At 43.0% G+C, this 23,707-nt stretch overlaps 1 protein-coding gene across 1 annotated transcript in view; it reads right to left on the bottom strand.

The window, feature by feature from the left end:
- LOC133116330 (low-density lipoprotein receptor-related protein 1B-like) overlaps positions 1–23,707 on the bottom strand; it is a 447,656-nt gene that overhangs the window by 162,448 nt on the left and 261,501 nt on the right. Inside the window, exons 42-43 of the mRNA XM_061225770.1 lie at positions 16,032–16,221; positions 6,029–6,233 (exon numbers count right to left, since the gene is read on the bottom strand). Of these exons, the coding sequence (XP_061081754.1) occupies positions 6,029–6,233; positions 16,032–16,221 (395 nt within the window). The remainder of the gene's footprint in view (positions 1–6,028; positions 6,234–16,031; positions 16,222–23,707) is intronic.

Raw genomic sequence — 23,707 nt, 5'->3', positions numbered from 1 at the left:
GTTTAGTTTCAGCGAAGTGTTCGCACCTGTCTCTAACTATCACTACGTCTTCAAACTGTGCAAATGTCTACTCCCTAATCCGGAGCCGTATGTTTTACATGTTTTGTTTCGTGCATCCAGTCCGCATTTTCGTCTCCCTCCCGTTATTATGTTATTACCCTATTATGTTTTCCCACCTGTTGTCTATTTGTTTAGCCCACCTTTTTCTCTGCCCCGCCTAGATTGTCACCTTCCCAATTGTATTTAAACCTCAGTCTCAGTATGCTTCTTTGTCAGAATGTTGATCTTAATAAGTGCCGATTGTGCGTAAGCCTTATTATTGAGATTCTTGATAGACACCCCTTTGCCTTGACTTCCGTACCTGCCTTGCCCGCTTGTTTTTTTTTGCTCATCTGATCTTCTGGTTTTTTCGACGTGTTATTTTGTATTTTTTGACTACAAGTTTGTTTTTGCCTTTTTGTACCTTCGCCCTGTGATTTCCTGGATTTTGACCTCTCGCTTGTTTTTTCGACTATTCTTTTGCTTTTCGTTCTTGGCTTTGTACTGGATCTCTTGGCTTTTGACCACTGAACATTAAAACTTCGATTTTTGGATTATCCTTGGGTCTGCGTCTGGGTTCTCTGCACCGTACATAACACTCTACAGTAAAACAAAAAAAAAAAGTTTTTGGGTTGAATTTCCTGTCTTTTTCAGCTTTTGCCCACCATTATGACATTATCGCTCACTTTAAACATAGTTTTTGTGTTGAATTTCCAGACTTTTTTTTACCGGAAGGTAATGTAATCATATCTATATAAACAGTGGTTGCCCTGACCGATGATATCTGGTGTTATCAGAAATAGAAATATAATTAGAATTTTTTACCATTGTAAAAGAACAGAGAACTGTAGGTAGTTTAAGACTGTTACCTATCAAATACATAATGGCCCTTACACATAAACGTCACAGCAGCAAGAGCACACTGTAGCCAACAAACCTTGAACCCTTTGAAGCACATTCTTTTCCGCCTTTTCCAGACCGAGTCAATAGTTAATAGTTGAAGTTATGGCAATTGTCCGGAAGCATTGCAATGGCAGATTTAGCAAAACTTTCAGCTACCGTTTGGCTTGTGCCAAGCGGAAGTTTGTTTTAAACCAACTAGTTAGCTAGGTCACTAAACAAGCACAAAAAGATAAGAGATGAAAGAGATGCATGTGCTTTAATTTCTATATCTTGCTGCCCAGGACCATGTAAGTATTATGATACTAAGGACAGCACATGCTAGATCCCGAAAGTTGATTGGCTTAGAAACACATTCAGATATTTCCACAGGGTCAGTCTATGTGTATGTGTGTGTGTGGCAGCAATTATTTCCACAGGGTCAGTCGCAGTTGCTGTAGCTTCTCAAATCAGCACCTTTTAATATGACAAAGTTATCCTCAAAATATATGCTTGTTTGGAATGCAAGATAAAGTGACCATTGATATAAAGTAAATATAGAGTGCTACATACACCAATCAGCCACAAAATTAAACGCACCTGCACCTTTTTCATGATTAAAAATGGTTGAAACTGTATTACCGTGTTGATTAACAAAAATATTTCATTATATGATATATGTACTTGTATAAGCAGATAATCATAAGTGAATTGCATTCAAAAGTTAAATTTCAAAATGAAAATGGAAATCTTGTAAGCTCATTGGGCCAGGGGGTGCATTGTTTTGTTATTTAAATATGTTGGTACGTAATGGTGTTCATGATCACGTCTTAACAAAAAAAATAAAGACCACCCACCATTAAAAATGCATCCATCTAATCCTACATCAATTTCACCCTTCTTCCCTCCATTGGAATTACATGGCACTGCATGTGGTGAAACCTACTCAGGGCTGCGTGAGTATATTACGATTTTTCTTTCCAGCTTGCCGTTCAAAAAATGAAGTTAAAAAAAAATGGATAAAAACAAGATAGTAAGACTTTTTAAAATTGTGATGGAGGGTCTGTTGTTTTTTTAATTTACTAACAGTTATGGTTAGGATTTGGGATGCTCCATCACAAGATCATTTCAATAGCTGCTGACTACACAGGTTAGTTAAATATATGTTTGTATATGCTTTACAGGACTTAGTAACTTAGCTAGCTAGCTAGAAGTTGCCATTATAGGTAAATTGTCCTATTTAATGTTGCACAGGTAGCAAGCTAATGCAATTAGCTAGTAATGTTAAGGTTACTTTACAACTAAGCCAATATAGACTAGCTAGCTAAGCATAAAAGCATAGAGCTATCCCAACAAGACACACCAATAGACATTCGATAGACATAATGTTCCTTAGATATTTTGCAAAATCAGATCCCAGAGCAGCAGGGCAACAAAAGCTTGAAGTATAGACTGATAGATAGCTCGGCAAGTAACACGAGTTGGTGTATACATTTTTTAAATTTAACTTGACTATCTTAATTATAGCTTTGTGCAGTTGTATCGCTAGCTACTAGTAACTAACAAGATAGTTAGCTATCAATAGCTAATGTTAGCCAAGCTAACTACCATCTTGAAAGTGGTCAGTAATAGCCTGTCATGACAAGGAGAGTGTCCCATTAGCTGGAAAGTGCATACTCCCTAACTCCTCTACACGCTCCTCCACTCTGTTCTCCAGAAATACTTAAGTATTGTTTCTGTGTTTTTTGCGTGTGAGCAGTAGGTTATAAGGAAACCTTGTTAGTCTATCAGCAGTTGTAGATTTGTTGTCAAATTACTGCGTTAGTTAGACCAGGTGTGTTGCATTTTCTGTTATTAGTTAGCAAATCTCGTGTGTTTTTCACCAGCCTCCGGCAGTTTCGCTCGGTTCTGTTATTCTGATTAGGTGATCAGAATCAGTTAGATACTTTGGACACTGCAATTGTTAGGATAATTTTTAGATCGCTAGTTTGCATTAGTAATTAGCAGTTTATATAGGCGTGCTCAGAGCAACGCTCCCTCCCATTTTGGAATGGTATGTTGTGTCAGCACCCTATTACGGTCTGCTCTCTCCCCTTCAGAACATGCTTCCAGCGACGTGGCCCTCCACGACGACGGAACCCCACCAACCTCTGCTACCCTTCACTGACCCCCTGTGACAACTTCACAGTTGCAGGGGGGCTATGGAACTGTCAGTCTGCTACACGAAAGGCTGACTTCATTACTGGTTATGCCTCCCTCCTGTCCCTACATTTCCTTGCCCTCACCGAGACCTGGATTACACCAGAGAACACTGCCACCCCTGCTGCCCTCCCATCCTCCTTCTCCTTCTCACACACCCCCCGGCCCTCTGGCCGTGGAGGTGGCACTGGCTTGCTGATCTCCCCTTCGTGGAAATTCTCTGCGTTTTCCCTCACTGACCTATCCCTATCCACATTTGAATGCCACGCTGTCTCAATTACTCACCCTGTTAAACTTTATATTGTCGTTGTTTATCGTCCTCCAGGTGCCCTGGGAAGTGTCCTTGATGAGCTTGACACTCTACTCAGCTCATTCCCTGAGGATGGCACCCCACTTATCCTCCTGGGAGATTTCAACATCCACCTGGAAGCCTCCCAGTCTGCTGCCTTCTTGCCACTACTTCACTCCTTTGACCTCTCTCTGCAGCACTCTCCCCCAACTCACAAGGCTGGAAACCTTCTTGATCTGATCTTTCTGAGGAACTGCTTCTCTTCTAACCCCACTGTTACCCTTTTACACAAGTCCGATCACCACTTCATTTCCTTCTCCATCCCCCTAGCTGCTCTACCTCCCTCCCCTTCTCTCACCCCCACTGTTTCTGTCCGATGTAACCTCCGCTCTCTATCACCCTCCTCCCTTGCCCCCAGAGTCACCGCTTCCTTCCCTCCTCTTGAATTCTTCTCCAAACTACCCACTGATTCCGCATCTTCCGTGCTGCTTTCCTCTCTCTCCTCAGCCCTTGACTCTCTCTGTCCTCTTGTCGCCCGGCCTGCTCGATCCTCCCCTCCCAGCCCATGGGTTTCTGACCTTCTACGTTCCTCCAGGCCAAGCCTACGTGCAGCTGAGAGGAAGTGGAGGTCAACCAGCTGTTTCAAAAGACCTGTCGGACCTGTCTTCCTACCAGTCTCTCCTGGCGGAATTCTCCTCCGCTATCACCACTGCCAAAAGAAATTACTACCAAACAAAAATCCAGAACTCCACTTCTAACCCTCGTCAACTGTTCTCCATTTTCTCCTCTCTCCTCAGCACACCTCCCCCACCATCTCAGTCCTCGCTCACTGCTGATGACTTTGCGGTATTTTTTGATGAGAAGGTTGCAGATATCCGCAGCACCCCAGCAAACCCACTCTTGACCCCCCCTGCATTCAAAACTACCATCCGGTATCTCTCCTTCCTTTTCTATCCAAATCCATTGAACGAGCCGCCTCCAACCAACTCTCTTCCTTCCTCTCTCGGAATAACCTGCTGGACCCCCACCAGTCCGGCTTCAGACCTGGCCACTCGACGGAGACTGCACTCCTCTCTGTCAACGAGTCCCTTCAGGCTGCACGAGCAACCTCTCTCTCCTCTGTCCTGATCCTTCTTGACCTCTCTGCGGCGTTGGACACGGTCAACCACTCCATCCTCTTAGTCTCCCTGGCATCTACAGGGATCTGTGGCACAGCCTTAGAGTGGATCCAATCTTATCTCTCTAGCCGGTCCATTGTTATGCTGATGACACCCAACTCTTTCTCTCCTTCCCCCCATCAGACACACAGGTCTCTACCCGTATCTCCGCCTGCCTGAGAGACATCCAGAGCTGGATGGGCAACCACCATCTAAAGCTCAACCCAGATAAGACGGAGGTGATCTTCATCCTTGCTTTAACCTCTCCCTTCTCTGATTTCTCCATCTCACAGTGACCTCATCCCCTAGTGCAAGAAACCTTGGAGTGGTGATGGACAACACGCTATCCTTCTCCAAGAACATCGCTACGGTAACCCGGGCGTGCAGGTTCTTCCTGTACAACATCCGGAGAATCCGACCCTTTCTCACCACCTACTCCACTCAGCTCCTTGTTCAAGCAATGGTCCTGTCCCGCCTGGACTATTGCAATTCTCTGCTGGCTGGCCTTCCAGCATCTGCCATCCGACCCCTACAACTCTGGTATTCAATGTTCCCAGACATTCACATGTCACCCCCCTGCTCAGCAACCTCCACTGGCTGCCTGTTATGGCTCGAAAGCTGATTGTACTCTTCAAGGGTTCTGAATTTCTGTATGTTTACACTAGGATTCGGAACTGTACTGTCCTCTCAGGTCTACTTTTGCACTTGTTCTTGTGATTGATTTGCACTTTGTTGTACGTCGCTCTGGATAAGAGCGTCTGCTAAATGCCACGTAATGTAATGTAATGTAATATAATACCCAGCATTAATGGCCAGTAATCTCAGTAATTGGTGATATTTTCCCCTGATAACTGACATATGAAGCACCATATGGCATAGGCTATTTTTCACTAATGTACAGAAATGTTTCTGAATTAGTGTATGTGAGATGCAACCGACAATAGCCAAGAACATAAAATTGTTACAGTACACGGTGTTGAGATCGGACACATTGGGATTCTAGGATTAGCCTATGGAGCTGGTCAAACTGGTCAACCAGCTGTTTCAAAACCTAGCTCAAAGTGTCTTTTTCAGCAGGGGTTGATATTGGCTTACGAAGATGGACAGGGATGAAACGTCATACAAGCAATGAGAAAACAATGATATGGACCAGGTCTCGTTTCGTTGTAGCCTCTCGAGATGGCAAAGTATGCCTTTGAAGTACACACAAGCTAAATGACACGAAAAACACTGCCTGCTATTCACACTCCATTTTGGCTCTGGCCATAATTTAAAGATCAGGGATTATAGACAATAGACAATAGACAATGGTGAATGGTGTATAGCTACAGCTCCAAGCCATATTAAAAGCTCCATGCTTTTGCGTTAGAAAAGCAGTTGTAATCCTTTTGTAAATCGGGCCCTGGGAGTTTTGTTAACTGGGACAGCTTCTTTTTTTTTTTTTTGCCAAAGTGCTTTCACTCACGTGTCTTTGTGATCCGTCATATTCACATCTCTCAATCTTCCCCAGATTTCCGTCGGAAAAGTAGAGCTTCTCTGCCTTGTGGTCGATGGTGAGTCCGCTGGGTGTCAGGATCTCCGTGCTTACGATTATCTGCACGTTGTTTCCCGCCAGAGTCGACCTTACGATGCTGGGATTCTGTTCGTTCCAGTTTGTCCAGAACATCAAGCTGCAGAATGGGAAAGAAACAGACCATAACTAGCAATGTTTAATACGACAATGTGCATTGTTACTATGAACTAATAAGAACAGATATCTCCATGATAAACCATGCAGCAGTTGCTGCCACAGTAATGCATTTGTGTTGTGTGCTCCCTGCTGTAAAATCCAGCGATGGTCTCTATTTATGTATGAGTTGGTCAAGCAGAATGGCCAAGCTGGTCATGAAGTTGGTCTTGCTGGGTATGAGCTGGTCAACCAGTCACCAGCTGTTTGTCTGAGCCAGCTCAACCAGATAAACCATGTTGAGCTAGGAGCAGGTTGGAAACAATTGGCGATTGTGTCTTTTGAGCATTTTGAGATTTAGAGCTCAATTTTGAGGATGCAAAGTGCTCCTTGCTCAAACTGTGCAAGGACATTGGCATCTAGGTTGGACATTGGATGTTAGGCATACGGAACACTGGTATTTTGGTCATCTCATTTCGGTCATCACCAGTGTCTTGAAATTTTATCCCGTCTACCTGGTCATAAACGTTCCCACATCTGATTGCTATTTTCCTCTTGTTCCCTGTGTTATAAAACCCCCATTGTTTGTCTAGTTCATTGCCAGATTGTTATGTGTCCTGACCATACTCTCAAGCGTAGTATTCTGATCGATACGCGTTACGTTACGTTTTGTTTTTTACTTCTGCCTTTAGCATATCCCGTCTGACTAGTTTGGAACCGCTGTTTATCGACCTGTTTGTTTTTTGACCTCAGTCTTTGGATTCTGTTTTTGCCTGCTCTGCCCACTTGTTATCGACCCTTTGCCTGTGACCACAACTTCATTTTGGATCTCTGTTTGCTGGCATATTGACCCTCTGCCTGGACATTTTATAACAAACTGCCTATTCCCTGCTATTCCCATTTGCTGACTATTGAACGCTGCCTGTCTGATCCTTCAATAAAGATTCTGAACTGAACAATGCTCTCTGGATTTCTGTGACTGGGTCCTGTTGTTCTGCAACCCTGATAGAACAATCTGGCCAGAATTAACCCAGCAGACCCAACCCCGACCCTGGAGGCTATACGGCTACAAGGATAACGTATCGGGAGTTCACGAGACCAAACTCTGCGCCTTGAACCAAGATGTGGCTACCCTCATCCATCAGGTGGCTACCTTGGTGGGCAGCGCCCAGGTCCTGCAGCCTCTACCAGTTCCTGTTCCCAAACCGGTCAGGTCCCGCCCAGAGCCTCGTCTGCTACCTCCAGAGTGCTACGGTGGTAAAGCACTGGAGAAGGAGACGGATGCAGGAGCACCTCTGTCTGTAATGCAGTGAACCTGGCCACCGCGTCTGAACCCGTCCGTTAAAAGACAATGCCCGCCAGTGAAGGAGGGGGTCCTGACAGCCGCCACAATGGATCAATCCCCCTCAACCTCAAGATTACCGTAATGGCCTACATGTCCTGGGAGGGGGCTCGCCACCAAGTGCGAGTTCTGATTGACTCTGGAGCCGACTCCAACCTGATCTGTCCTACTCTGGTCCTTTGGCTAGGAGTTCCCACATCCACACTCTCCCAAGCCCTCCACACCGACGCACCCTTGGCCGTAGTCAACACTCACCTCCACTGTTCGGCTGCAGATCTCACCTCCCCCTCTCCGAACTTCCACCTCACGCTCACGACTACTGTCTGTTCTGGCTCCACGGTGGTGGAATGAACTCTCCGTTGAGGTCAGAACTGTAGAATCTCTCCCCGCAAACTGAAGACGCACCTCTTCAAGCAGCACCTCTCCCCGTCCCTCCCTACCTCCCTGTGAACCTTAATTGTTGTCTTTCTGTGATCTACTTTTTTGTGTATCGGTATTTTTAGTTGGCTAGGTAAGCAGTATTTGGCTAGTTAAGTTTGGTCACTTTTGCTTTGTTGTTTGTTTGTTTGTTTGTTTATAAAAAAAATAAAAATAAAAGGCCCTGGTCCTTATCTTTGTTGTACAGGTAGCAGTTGAAATTGTACTTCCCTCTAGGGTCTTTCAGTGCACTTATCCCTGGTTATGGGTATGCACTTTGTTGTACGTCGCTCTGGATAAGAGCGTCTGCCAAATTCCATTAATGTAATGTCCAGCAACCTCCAGGAGGAGATCACCTTCTACATAATGAGGTCTGCTCTTGTTCCTGTGGTGACTCTGGCTTCTCTAGCACAACCCCCAAGTGGACAGGGTCTGGGGAGCCAGCCCCAATCGCCACCAGTCCTGTCTCCAGTCTGCCTCCAACCAGCCTAATTCCTGTCCTGCTGCTCCCGAAACTCCTCCTGACCTGTCCTCCGTCCCACCAGTCTACCACAACGTTGGACAGGTCTTCAGCAAATCGCCTGTTCCCTGCCTCTGCACCACTCTTACGACTGTGCCATCGAGCTGCACTCTTGCAGTACTCCCCTTAGAGGTAGTCTCTTCTCCCTGTCTGTCCCGGAGACCCTGTCCATAGAAAAGTGCATTAGTGACTCCCAGGCTGCCAGCCTGATCTGTCCCTCATCTCCAGCCAGAGCCGGGTTCTTCTTCGTTGAGAAGAAAGACAAGTCTCTACGCCCCTGCATTGACTACCGTGGGCTTCACGATATCACCATCAAGAATTGCTACTCCATCCCACTCATCTCATCAACCTTCTCCTCCCTGCAGAAGTGCCAGTACTTCACCAAGCTCAATCTCCGCAATGCCTACCACCTGGTCCACATCTGTGAGGGAGATGAGTGGAAGATGGTCTTCAATACCATGAGTGACCACTATGAGTACCTTGTGATGCCTTTCGGGCTCACTAATGCTCCAGCCATCGTCCAAAACCTGATCAACGATGTCCTGCGGGACATGATCTCTGGTTTGTGTTAATTTACCTGGACTACATCCTCATCTTCTCTGCTCTCTACCCTGGAGGAACACGTCGCCCACGTCCATTAGGTGCTTCATTGTCTCCTGGAGAACCGTCTGTTCATCAAAGCCGAGAAGTGTGAGGTTTAGCAATCTTCCATCCAGTGCTTTGTCATCTCCAGGGGGCAGATCGAGATGGACGTGGAAAAAACCTCTGCGGTAGCAAATTGGCCTCCTCCCACCAACCGCGAGCAGCTTCAACACTTCCTTGGGTTTGCCAATTTCTACCGGAGGTTCACCAGGAACTATAGTTCAGTCGCTGCTCACTCTCTATAGTTCAGTCACTGCCCTGCCCTGTCAGCCCTGACCTCCAGCAAAGTCGTCTTCTGCTGGACGCCTGCTGCCAACTCTGCCTTCATAGAGCTGAAGAAACGTTTCTTTTCCGACACTGAGAAGCAGTTCACCCTCGAGGTGGATGCCTCTGACACTGGAGTCGAAGCCATGCTGTTCCAGCGGCCCCTGGACAATAAGGTCCATCCCTATATGCCTTTTTCTCTTGCTGCCCTTCACCCACGGAGAGGAATTACAGCATCGGCGACCAAGAACTCCTGGCAGTGAAGTGGGTATTCGAACAATAGCACTATCTGCTGGAGGGGGCCAGCATTGCATTCATTGTCTGGACCAACCACCGCAACCTGGAATACCTGAGGTCAGCCCAGAGACTCAACCCTCACCAGGCCCGGTGGTCACTATTCTTTAACCGCTTCCACTTCACTCTGACCTACCGGCCAAGCTCTAATAATGTCAAACCTGATGCTCTCTCCCGTTTGTACTCACTTCCTGAAGCCGTTGAAAAGCCTGCCTCCCTGTACCCTGGTTGCCACCACGCAGCTCAACATAATCAGGAAGGTGGAGGAAGCTCTGAGCTGTTTGGTTCTTGATGATACTCTAGGCCAACCGCCTGTTCGTTCCTGAACCGGTCCGTCCTTGTGTCCAAGAGCGGGCTCACTCACCCCAACATGCCTGTCATCCTGGGGTCAGCCATTCGCCAGGCTTCTGGTGACAAACCATAAAACCTGATGTGGCTGACTTTGTCACCACTGTCCCGAATGCTCCCAGGGTAAGTCCAGCAACCAGCAGCCTGCACAGCCTTCCCCTGGAGGTAACCTCGGACCAATGCCCTCAGTTCTCCAGTCAGTTCAGGAAGGCTTTCTGCCTGCTCATTGGTGCCAAACCACAGCTGTTGTCCAGTTTCCAAAAGCCGCCCTTTTAAAGAATATTTCTGAGATTAAGAAGTTTGCTGACTGCTTCTTCCACCCTGCACCCCGTTACACTGTCGGTCAGAAGGTCTGGTTATCCTCCAAGGACATACCCCTCTGATCCACCTGCTCCAAGCTTACCCCCAGATTCATGGGCCCCTTTACCATCACCTGTGATCTCACCCCCTCTGCAGTCAGACTTTGCCTCCCACCTCCTCTATGCTATATCCATCTGGTGTTTCATGTTTCACGGGTGAAACCCTTTCAGGTTTTCGGGTTTTGATGTGCTACGGTTGCTATTAAAATCGATATTTTGAGAACGAGGCCCCATTGAAAATGAATGGTTAGTTTGTCTGTTAGCCAGTGACTCTATAATGTAAGGCATTGCACAAAGGCTAGCACGCGCCTCACGGAACATATGGATTATACATTGCAAGAGCCATATGGAGCAAAAATAGTGTGAATAGCAGGCAGTGTTTTTCGTGTCATTTAGCTTGTGTGTAGTTCAAAGGCATACTTTGCTATATCAATAGGCTACAACCAAATGAGACCTGGTCCGTATCATTATCATTGTTTTCTCATTTCTTGTATGACGTTACACCCCTGTCAATCTTCACAAGCCAATATCGACCCCTGCTGAAAAAGACACTTTGAGCTAGGTTTTGAAACAGCTGGTTGACCAGCTGGACCAGCTCCATAGGCTAATCCCAGAATCCCAATGTGTCCGATCTCAACACCGTGTACTGTAACAGTTTTATGTTCTTGGCTATTGTTGGTTGCATCTCACAAACGCTAATTCAGAAACATTTCTGTACATTAGTGAAACATAGCCTATGCCATATGGTGCTTCATATGTCAGTTATCAGGGGAAAATATAACCGATTACTGAGACTCAGTAATAATGCTGGGTGTTCTGACTGCTTTCAAGAGGGCAGTTAGCTCAGCTAACATTCGCTATTGATAGCTAACTAATTATAGCTAACAAAGCTATAATTAAGCTGATCAACTTAAATACAAATATTTTTTTACACCAACTAATGTGTTACTTCCCTAGCTATCTATCTATACTTCAGGCTTTTGTTGCCCTGCTGCTCTAGGATCTGATTTCGTGAAATATCTAAGGATATTATATCTAACCCTGGATAAATGGGTAACACCACAAGAAACAGCATCTCTGGTTAGTCTGTAACTATTCTAGCCAACAAATGTCTATTGGTGTGTCTTGTTGGGATAGCTAGCTAGCTCTATGCTTCTGTGCTTAGCTAGCTAGTCTATAGTATGTATCTTAATTTTTTTAAGATTCTACATGTCCTGGAGCACCTGTTAAGACATGATCATGAACACCACTATATTTAAATAACCAAGATATTTAAATAACAAAACAATGCCCCCCTGGCCCAATGAGCTTTCATTTAAAAATGTAACTTTTGAATGCAATTCACTTATGCTTATCTGCTTATATAAGTACACATATCATCCATCCATCCATCCATCCATTATCTTAACCCGCTTATCCTGAACAGGGTCGCAGGGGGGCTGGAGCCTATCCCAGCATACATTGGGCGAAAGGCAGGAATACACCCTGGACAGGTCGCCAGTCCATCGCAGGGCACACGCACCATTCACTCACACACTCATGCCTACGGGCAATTTAGACTCTCCAATCGGCCTAACCTGCATGTCTTTGGACTGTGGGAGGAAACCGGAGTACCCGGAGGAAACCCACGCAGACACGGGGAGAACATGCAAACTCTGCACAGAGAGGCCCCGGCCGACGGGGATTCGAACCCAGGACCTCCTTGCTGTGAGGCGGCAGTGCTACCCACTGCACCATCCGTGCCGCCCTTGCTGCTGAGGATTCAATCAAATATTCTCTTTGAATCAATCTAGAAATCAATTAGGTAAGTATTTTGTAGCTATATGTACTTAAAATGTACCAATTATGTGTCTTGTTACTTTCGAGTAATTAATTCTCTGAAGAAGAAAAAATATATATCACTATAACATTCAAGGTATGACAATGAAAATAATATATAGTCATAGAGGAATATCAAAATCAATTTGTAAAAATATATATTTCCATATCTTAATTTGAAATATACACATGTATTTCTAAATGTTAAACAGCTAAATAGGTCTTAATATTTCCCCTGCCCCTCCTTTCTGATATCCCTATCCTTGTCTAACCCCCCCTCCCCCCCCAAAAAAACAAAAAAAACACTTCTGATGACAACTATGTTTAGAACAGCATTTCCTGTGTATTTTGCTAGTTTCTGGATGTGATGCTCTGACTTATGGTAGAACCTATGCACTTGTAAGTCGCTTTGGATTAAAAGCGTCTGCCAAATGACTAAAATGTAAATGTAAAAAAATATCAAAATTAATGGAAAAAATATGAACCAGCTAACTCCAGCCAAAAGGCTTTCCTATCTTCACCATTAATTTGTGATTGAGAAAGATTAAGTATGTATGGAAAAGATCCTTTTGAATGTGAATTAATTTTGCCATTAGACTATTTTTGACATAAGAAAGCAGCTGATAATTGTTTGGTGAGCCTTCAGGTACTAGATATTGTTAGACATGGCACTGAATAAAGAAACATTATTTTCCAGTTTTAGGACTACGGTGTCCAACAAAACCAAGAAGGAACTATGGAAAAACATCATTCCAGCGCACAGAGAGAGTGGGAAATCATCAGTTTATGAATATCATTTAAAAGGCAATTAGGCAACATTTTCAATAAAGTGCAACATGCATCCTTCATAATTTACAATTGTATTATTTGCATGAAAACAGCGCCATTAATGAGGTATTTTAGTAATATTATTAGCCAACTACAACTGTAGAATTATGAGTGTACATATTGCTTAAGAGATTGATGCAACTAAGAGCAACAGCTGATTTCAGAGGCTTGTGCTCGTAACACTGTTGACCACTAGCAGAGGGAGCTGACAACATCGCTAAGGTATAGCTAAGAGTGGTCCAGACCAACCTTACGAAAGTACAATATACAAATGGTATACTTAGAACTAAGAACGTTTCGCTGAAACGTGAAGGTAGAGCTTAAGGGACAACTTACAAACGACGTCGCGTTAAGATTGATTATTTTTATTTATTCTTTATTTACACAGGGAGGACTCATTGAGACGTGTCTCATTTTCAAGAGTTCCCTGTTAATAAAAATCAGTAGAAGCAGTACAATATGACAGGAAATACGTTTTAAATAGAATTGCTGCAGTGATGTTCTCTCTTATTGTACAGTTGTCTGAACATCGATTTTCATGGCTGCTACCATTAGTTCAGATATACACTATGTACTTATGTAATATAGCAGTGATTACCTTTCTTTTACAGAGCATTAATTACTAGAAAGTAACAAGGCACAATTGGTACATTTTAAGTACACATAGTAACAAAATACGTACCTAATTGATTTTGAGAAACAAAACAAATTTCAACTCCTTTGAAATTTGGTTGTTGATTCAAAGAGAATATTTGATTGAATCCTCAGCAGTCTGCCCAGTGTTACATGTTGTTTGAAGTAGACCACCATAGTTACAGTACCCATAGCAGGTATTAATACATTGTGTGTTGGAAGCCTTGTCAGTGCATAGGTCAAGATAATGTTCTCTGTGCTTCTGTGAATTTCCTGTCTTTTTTACTTTTGCCAATCATTATCACTTCTTTAAAACATAGTTTTTGGGTTGAATTTCCTGTATTTTTCGGCTTATCTCATTATGTCATTATCTCTCACTTTAAACATAGTTTTTGTGTCAAATTATTTTATGCTTAAGTGTTGTCAAAAAAAAGTGTAATAATTGTAATAATATATTTAATAATTTTCATTACTGTGTGTTCACAGACACATTGAAGACACTTTTTCAAGGAAGCATAAATCAGCCTTTAAAGGGACTGGTCCTCTCCCTCTCTCAGGTACAGATGAGGCTGATTGTGGTGAGATTTCACAGCTGCGAGGACACGCGTGTCACATCATCCAGCCGAGACCGGCAGATTGTTCCGGGCTGCATGGGGACATCAGCGTGACAGAGTGGTGCTTGTGTCATTGCCTGACACATACGTCCTCATTACGGTTGTAAGGCTGGTGGATATTAGTGCCACTTTTGAGTGCACAAAATGCCACGGAAAGCTGAAGATATCACAGCACAATGGGGTTTACCGTCTGCCCTGCCAACAGAAATCCACTAGGTGTGAAAAGAAAGTGTGAAAGTGTCTTGGACTTTTATCCCAGTTCAGGTGACATGCTACAATGTGATGCACAATAAGGAACATCTGACTGGCTCTTATAAAGTTCTGAAAGACACAGTCTCTGACCAGACGAAAGGCAGTGATTCATCACACACACACACGAACACACACACACACACACGCACACACGAACACACGCACACGCACACACAAACACACACACACACGCACACACAAACACACACACACACGCACACACAAACACACACACATGAACACACACACACACACACGCACACACAAACACACACACATGAACACACACACACGCACACACACGCACACGCACACACAAACACACACACACACGCACACACAAACACACACTCACACACACGCACACGCACACGAACACACACACACGCACACACACACACACACACACACACACACACACGAACACGCACACGCACTCACACAAACACGCGCACACGCACACTCACACTCACACGCACACGCACACTTACACACGAACACACACACACGCACACGCACACGCACACACAAACACACACACAAACACACGCACTCGCACACGCACACTCACACTCACACGCACACTCACACACTCACACTCACATGCACACGCACACGCACACTCACATGCACACTCACATGCACACTCACACTCACACAGGGCATAATGACACACACATTAAACAATGATATACCTTATGGATCCACCATAAGCCTTATAAAGAGCCTGACACTTTTTTGGAATGAACCCACTACTTTACAAAGCATACTTATAATAAAAATTCTGAATCCAATTATTACATCTTAATAAATTTGTGACAACACGCTCATGACTGTGTTATTAGTGTATTATTACCATTTTTAAATGACATATAGAGTATACGATTTAACGTATAATGTTTTTGTGCTAAAATTGGGTAAGGGGATTGAGGAGGTTTTCACCTCATAATATGAAAATAAAGAGCTCTCATAAAAAAACAAACTGGTCTGTTTCTGTCATTTCAGGCAAATTTCTTCATTAAATGAGGCTTTCTAGAGAATATCTGAAAATGACTGGCATAGGATATTCTCTTAAGGTTGAAAGTTTAATTTAGTCTGCAAAATGCTTCCTTTTTTTTCGCAACCAAGGGTCAGCACATCCCCAGAATATCAACAGTTTTTAATGCAGAAAAGAAAAAAAGGCATGTTTCCAATGAACCGTGTGAACAATTTGTTCAGAAGCATTCGAGCTGGGTTATTGTGAAAATACAGTGCTGTCTATAATTTCTTTATTCTGTTCAATGATATGACACGGTCAAACCAATTCAGTAATCTTTCCCCTTCATTACCCTCGCGATTTCCAAATACCCTGAGCTAAAACAGAATCTTTTAACTGTGGGCAGAGGATTTCATTCATTTTTTCAATCATGCTGAAGATGAAATTCCCTTAAAAATAATAATAATAATAATAATAAAAAAAAGAAAGTCTTACTTGTGGCACTCATCCAGGGCGAGGACGTGGGGGCGGTCCTCCTCGGTCATGGTGACCACAGCCTCCCTGGTGAAAGCCCCACGGCGGGCCTGGTCAATGGTGTGGCGGGTGATGGTGGAGGTACTGGAGCTGGTCCAGTACAGAGTGTCCCAAGCCCGGTGATACGCCAGGCCCTCAACAGAGCCCACGTCTGCAGAGAAGCCCAAAACTGTGTCAACAAGACTGTTTAACTATCTGCATTAGACTTTAAAATGTGGAGTTTTTAGAAAGTGTATAGTCTCTCCAAAATCTTATTATTTGTTGTGACAAAAATTTGGCCCTTCCCATCAGCCAAGTGGGTGCTATGATAATACGCTATTGATCATTTTTTGAGGGATTTTGTTTGTCCAAATGTTACACCCATAAGGCTGGAATTGGTACCATCACTGTTGCGTAGTTCCACCGATTAACAAGCTCCCCCTGCCTAGTGATATCTGAAACCAAGTTGACACATTGGACAATACTCTGGACAATAATTGTCAATACACTCACTGAGGACTTCATTCGGAACACCTACTTATTCATGCAATTATCTAATCCAATTGTGTGGTAGCAGTGCAATGAATAAAATCATGCAGATATGGGCCAGGAGCTTGAATTAATGTTCACATCAACCATCAGAATGGAGAACATTTTTTATTTCGACTGTAGCATGATTGTTGGTGCCAGATGGGCTGGTTTGAGCATTTCTGTAACTTCTGATCCCCTGGGGTTTTCACGCACGAGTCTCTGGTCTAGAGTTTACTTTAGAATGGTGCGATAAACTAAAAACATCCAGTGAGCAGCAGTTCTGCAGGAAAAAACACCTTGTTAATAAGAGGTCAGAGGAGAAGGGCCAGACTGGTCAAAGCTGACAGGTAGGTGACAGTAATGCAAATAACCACACATTACAACAGTGGTATGCAGAAGAGCATCTCTGAACACACAACGCATCAAACCTCTATGTGGATAGGCAGCAGAAGACCAATAAGTCCAAAAATATGTCTAATAAATACCAAATAAAGTGCTCAGCTAGTGTGTCTCTAAAATAGTGCAGCCTAAAAACACATTTTACTGCTACTACAAATCACAATAATAAAAGTCCAAAAGGGCAAATAATAATTCAACACATTAGTTTCATATCCAGCTGAAATGAGAAAAGCAGCTTTGAGCAACTTTCAGTTTGTAGCCTATCTTGACAACAGGTATATGAGACAAAATAAATCTGTCACTTGGCTTACGGCCTTGATGCAGTGGTTCAGATGGGAAAGAAAGTGGCTGATCTGATGCACACAATGATACTAAACCTCCACCATAACTGCAGGGCATTTGTCCCTCTTCAACCAGCCTCTTTTACAATCTCTTTTTAAGGTATGGTACCGGCTCATGTCACAGAATTACTGATATTGAGTTGGACATATCTTACTTGGTCAGTCACTTGCTGCAGTAACTGTTGCTCTATGACTATGAAGATAGGGGGCCTAATATCACTCAGAGCACCTTTTATAGTACAGCTTTTATTTATTTATTTACTTTTTTTAATGTACTTTTTACTTTGATTTACTATGTTGCATGCAGTACACACTTCATGGCTTGCCAAAGCAACAAAATAAATTTCACAGAAAATTAACAAAAGAAACAGACAGATGCACATACACACAAACACACACAGGAGACCTTATAAGAAAAGACTGATTGTGATTTTGGATCTGCTGTATATTCCATTTGTCAGATGTGATCTCAGCACTGCCTTGCAACATAACATTATATATTTGAAGTCAAATTTGTCAGTACACTTCTTCCATACAAAGGGAGTAGGGAGTCTGAGTCAGTCTTTTAATTACAAGAGGGCCTCAGTACTCTTGGGTCCATCTTAACTCAAACTTCCTTCCAAAAGGTAGCTTTTTTAGCCAGGTGGAAAAACACTATGTGAATGAACAGTAAGTGAGTGCAAGCATGCGGAAAAGGGGGCAATAAACTCAAACCCTAACACCCGGCCTAGACAGGAAGAGACAGGGTCTCATTTCCCAGAGGAATCCCGTTGCGTGTCTGACATTTGTACACAAAATAAAACGTGAAGGTGAAACTGTGACACACTGTTCTCTCTACTCTCTACCCTTCACCACAACAGGTAAATGAGAATCATCAGTCACATACCTCACATAGTGCAGAAATTTTAAATAAAAGCAGCAGAAGACCAATAAGTCTAAAAAATAAGCCTAATAAATAACTAATAAAGTGCTTACTGAGTGTATAAGAAGTGATTAAATTCCTACATGGATCATCTGATATGGCTGTAAACACCCTCATATCAAAGGTCCATCGGTGGAGTCAAGTATTAGGACAGTGACTTATGTTTTGGTTCTGCACTCCAGCACATTGGATTTGAAATGAAGCGATGAATGATAAAATGCTCACTGTGAGACGGGTGCGTGGGGTTTGGACCCAAAATGCACGACTCAGAAACAATAGTTAGATAAAGTCCCGTCAGGGCTTTATTCGGGACGAATCCCAGGAGCGTAGTCAAAACAAGCAAAGTCCATACACGTAGATCCAGCCAAACAAACAATAAACAAACAAAAAGCACAGTGCCGATGGAAGAGGCAAACTCGTAGTCGGTAGACGTGCAGGGAGGTCCGGCAACAAAAATCAAACAGTAAATAATGCTCAAGAGTTGCGTTGTAAACAAGAGGCAGACAATTTCGCGGAGAACAGTAGCGCGACTGGGATATAAATGCAGGTGTAGACAGGTGTAGACAATTAGTTAGAGCGCAGCAAGGAAATAGAAAACAGGTGCGATGGATGACAAGTTTAACAAGGTAATTAGTAATCGTTAGTAATAAACCTATCCTGCCCTAGCATTAGTAAATTAGTAAATGACATGCACGAGAAACGTAAGGTAACATGAACACATGATTAGTTTGTTAGTTCTACCCAATCCTGATCTAGCGTTAGTAGTTTTAGTAAATAGACAAATAGAAACAATTAGGGTGTGAATGACAGAAAGCGAGAGAGAAAGGCGGAACGCAAGGTTTGCGGAAAGACATGTAAAAGTGTATGCATAAACAGTAACCAGTCTACATAACAATAAACATAAATCAAAACATAACACAAAACGAAACTAAGACGATAACCACTCAACATAACAAGGTAAAATAATCGTAACGAAACATAACTAGACATGACAAGAAAATAAATCGTAACAAGAAACAAACTAAACAACATGACGAACCTAGAGTAACATAATACATGATAAGACAATACGAGACTAAGACAAAATGAATAAACATAAAAGATGGCGAGACAGACCTGAAACGTGACACACTGAAAGTATGCAGCATTGTACCGTACTGTGCAAAAGTTTTAGGCAGGTGTGAAAAAATGCTGTAAAGTAAGAATGCTTTCAAAAATATACACTTTAATAGTTTATTTTTGTAACAATTTACAAAATGCAAAGCGAGTGAACAGAAGAAAAATCTAAATCAAATCAATATTTGGTGTGACCACACTAGGTACACTTGCACAAAGTCAGGGATTTTGTAGGCATATAGTCAGGTGTGTGATTAACCAATTATACCAAATAGGAGCTAATGATCATCAATTTTATATATAGGTTGAAACACAATCATTAACTGAAACAGAAACAGCTGTGTAGGAGGGTTAAAACTGGGTGAGGAACAGCTAAACTCTGCTTCCAAGGTGAGGTTGCGGAAGATAGTTTAATGTCAGAAGTCATACACCATGGCAAGACTGAGCACAGCAATAAGACACAAGGTAGTTATACAGGCAACGGGCAATGTTGAGGACCGTAAACACAGTGGTTGGCTAAGGAAACTTAGTGCAGTAGATGAAAGACACATCATGCTTACTTCCCTTCGCAATCGGAAGATGTCCAGCAGGGCCATCAGCTCAGAATTGGCAGAAACCAGTGGAACCCAGGTACACCCATTGTGGCACCCCTGATCCTGAATGTTGTGCCACGTGGGTGGAGAACCCTGGAGGGGCCCGTGCAGGTCAACCGCGCAGACGTCACGCATTGGGAGAGGTGTGCGAAGGGGTATATCTGCCTAGAGAGGTGATGGGGAGATCAGCACCTTGGAGAGAGATCCCTCTACCTGCGGTCCAGGACCCCGGCCAGCGCACGTGAGTGAGCAGAGTGGAAAATCACTGACTCAGCTGCAGCCTCTTTTCCTAATGAGCAGGGAATGGGATTTAAGGCGCGGTCGAGGCTGCAGCCAGTCTCAGTTGGTGCCATTCCTGAGCGTGTGAGAGTGTGGAAGGCAGAGAGAGGAAGGACCTGCAACGCCCAGCCATACTGAACCTGAGGAAGACCCCACCTTCACGGACGGCAACACCGAAGACCTGGAAACGGACGCCGGTCACGTGAGCCAGATAAATTCCCCTCCTATTCACCCCCTGTCTTTGTGTTTCCCGCCAGCCCTGACGCGGCCGAAGAGGGGAGGAGGGAGGAAGCCCTGGAAAATACCCTGGTCTGGGAAGAATCTTCGTTTATTTTTTGCCTAAACGGCCCCTTTGATTTCTCCAGTTTTCCCCTACCCTTGCCCTGAGGGGGGGCGCTATCACCGATACCCCGGAAAAAAAAAACACAGAAAAAATAAAAAGAAGTATTTTTTCTGACATCTGCTATCTCCTGTGTTGGTTCCTAGCTGTGCCCACTCTCTGCACCTCATGATCCACCCCGAGGCGCCACACCATCTACTGTGCAGAGAAGTGGCCAAAAAGCTGTATCTCCAACATGGAAACAAGGCCAAGCCACTCAACTATGCACGAAAACACAGGAACTGGGGTGCAGAAAAATGGCAGCAGGTTCTCTGGACTGATGAGTCAAAATGTGAAATATTTGGCTGTAGCAGAAGACAGATTGTTCGCCGAAGGGCTGGAGAGTGGTACAAGAGGGCCTGCAGGCAACAGTAAAGCATGGTGGAGGTTCCTTGAAAGTTTGGGGCTGCATTTCTGCAAATGGAGTTGGGGATTTGGTCAGAATTAATGGTCTCCTCAATGCTGAGAAGTACAGGCAGATACTTATCCATCATGCAATACCATCAGGGAGGTATCGGATTGGCCCCAAATTTATTCTGCAGCAGGACAATGACCCCAAACATACAGCCAATGTCATTAAGAACTATCTTCAGTGTCAAGAAGAACAAGGAGTCCTGGAAGTGATGGTATGGCCCTCACAGAGCCCTGATCTCAAAATCATCAAGTCTGTCTGGGATTTCATGAAGAGACCGAAGCATTTGAGCCTGCCTAAATCCACAGAAGAACTGTGGCTAGCTCTCTAAGATGGAACAACCTACCTGCTGAGTTCCTTAAAACTCTGTGTACAAGTATACCTAGAAGAACTGATGCTGTTTTGAAGGCAAAGGGTGGTCACTCCAAATATTGATTTGATTCAGATTTTTCTTCTGTTCATTCATTTCTTCTGTTCATGCATTTTCTTAATTGATAAAAAAATAAACTATTAACATTTCTATTTTTGAAAGCATTCTTATTTTACAGCATTTTTTCACACCTGCTAAAACTTTTACACAGTATTGTATATCCAAAGATGGATACAAGATGAAGGCTAGTGTGATTTACACTAACCAGAGGGGACATCTTTAAAATCATTCGGCTACATTGATTTTACTCAATGTAACTTAGTTTTATCCTATACATTCTGTAATGTTCTGAGAAGAATGAGACTACACTGTACACTGTGTTGTAGGTGCAGTTAATATTTTGGGTAAGGGTTTTGACTCTCGTGTTAATGAAGAATATTAAATATAACCCTGTTAAAGCCTACCATCTAAAGATATGATTTCTGCTGCCTGTTTCAAGCTACAGTCTACAACATATTGTTTCATAATTTCATTTGAAGCTGTTCATCATTTCTCAACACAAATGACCTGATTAGAGACTACTGCAGGGATTTGTATGACACACTTCCATGAATATGGACACTCTTGTTGCAGAAACTCTACATAATTCTCACATTAAGTCATTAACTCAGAACTACTGCTGACAAACCCCTGTGGTTTGCCACCACAAAGTATTTTGCAGGACTACTGTACGTATGCTAATGCAGCCTATTTCATCTCCCACATAATCAAATTCACATTCACTTACAATTTCATTACAATTCCATCTGTGCCTTCCAGAAGAGACACTGTTGTCACTGCTTGAACTTTTTTGGCTTTTATTTCCTGGAATGTTTGCTGGAGCTCAAAACGACAGAACAAATAGAACATTCTGAAAATTTAGATCTACAAACATCATTACCCATGCATAAATAAGCAATACACAATGCAGACTCAACCAATAAACACCTCCAGTAAATAATTACATATCTCATTTCCTTTGGCACTACATGTACGCATGTATTCATGTGTAAAAGTCAGAGAATATATACTTGGTCAGATGAAATTTGGAAACAACACAAGGACTGTTAAATTTCACTAGAATAATACTGGTTTTATTTGTGAAGCCTGTAGTATAGTCATTTTCTATTGAAACTAGACTTAATTTTAACATCAATTGTTCATATACAGACAGCAGTTTGGGAAGTGTAGATTGAGATATTTATATTAAATAAATACTTGTATATTGCAAGCATTTAAATAAATGACTCACTGAAGCATGAACTCTGCGCCACTGTCATGTATACTGACCTTAACGTAAACTTGACTGTGAAATAGCTATGTTTAAAATGTTTTAAAGGTCCCATATTGTGGAAAATGACATTTCCCTTGCTATGTGGATTATAAAGGAGGTGAATGTGTTATAAAAACACTGTGAAAGTATGAAAACATACAGTCCTCAAATAAGTCCACACAATCCCTATGCAGGAAATATAAAATGAGCCGTTTGGAACTCTGTGAAGTAGTGACATCAAACGACACGCTTGTTTGCTTCAGCACAGCCCACCTTATAGCTGGAACAAATCCAAGCACTCGGCATAGAAGAGTTCAGTTTTTTGGTAGGTAGACAGCCAATCAGAACAGAGGTTCATTGATATCAATGAGCCTTAAAGACACGGTCACGAAAACAGCCTGTTCTTGGTAAAGCTCATGAGAAGCATTGGAGAATGGACATGCAAAACTGGATCTGGAGATTGCTTTTGGTCCTAAAAACCACACAAATGCCTTCTTATGGATTCTAGGACCTAAAATAAAACACTGGAAAATATACAATATGGGACCTTTGATATTTTCACTAAGCACTGCATATCTCATACAATTCTGAAAACTACAGGCACAGGCTGATGATGAATGACCGAATACAATGCCCTCATCACAATATACATTTGAATAATCGATGCACATTGTCACACAATGCCTTTTGCAGTAAAAAAGGCACAAAAAATCTAAAATGGAGGATCATGCTGATTGGCTTTCCTCTCCTGCCTGCATGCCTTGGTTATGAATAGTGGTTTTAAATTGCAAAAGAGGGGTAATTTAATGTCAAGTCTCAGGCACATTAAATAGCATTTTTGACAGTGAATTGAGGCTCATTTAGTGTCAAAGATTAGTGGGAACCAATACAAGCTCTCATTGTCTGTGTCACGTGCAACATATCCAAATACATCAAGAGCCCAGCCACTTCAAATGGCTTCAGCAGATTGATGTTAATTCCCGCAATTTGACACACAAATCTGA

The sequence above is a fragment of the Conger conger genome, chromosome 17 (assembly GCF_963514075.1).
Source record: "Conger conger chromosome 17, fConCon1.1, whole genome shotgun sequence".
In the NCBI taxonomy this organism is placed as follows: domain Eukaryota; kingdom Metazoa; phylum Chordata; class Actinopteri; order Anguilliformes; family Congridae; genus Conger; species Conger conger.
The sequence above is the reverse complement of the archived record's forward strand: the minus strand, read 5'-3'. Positions and strand labels throughout refer to the sequence as shown.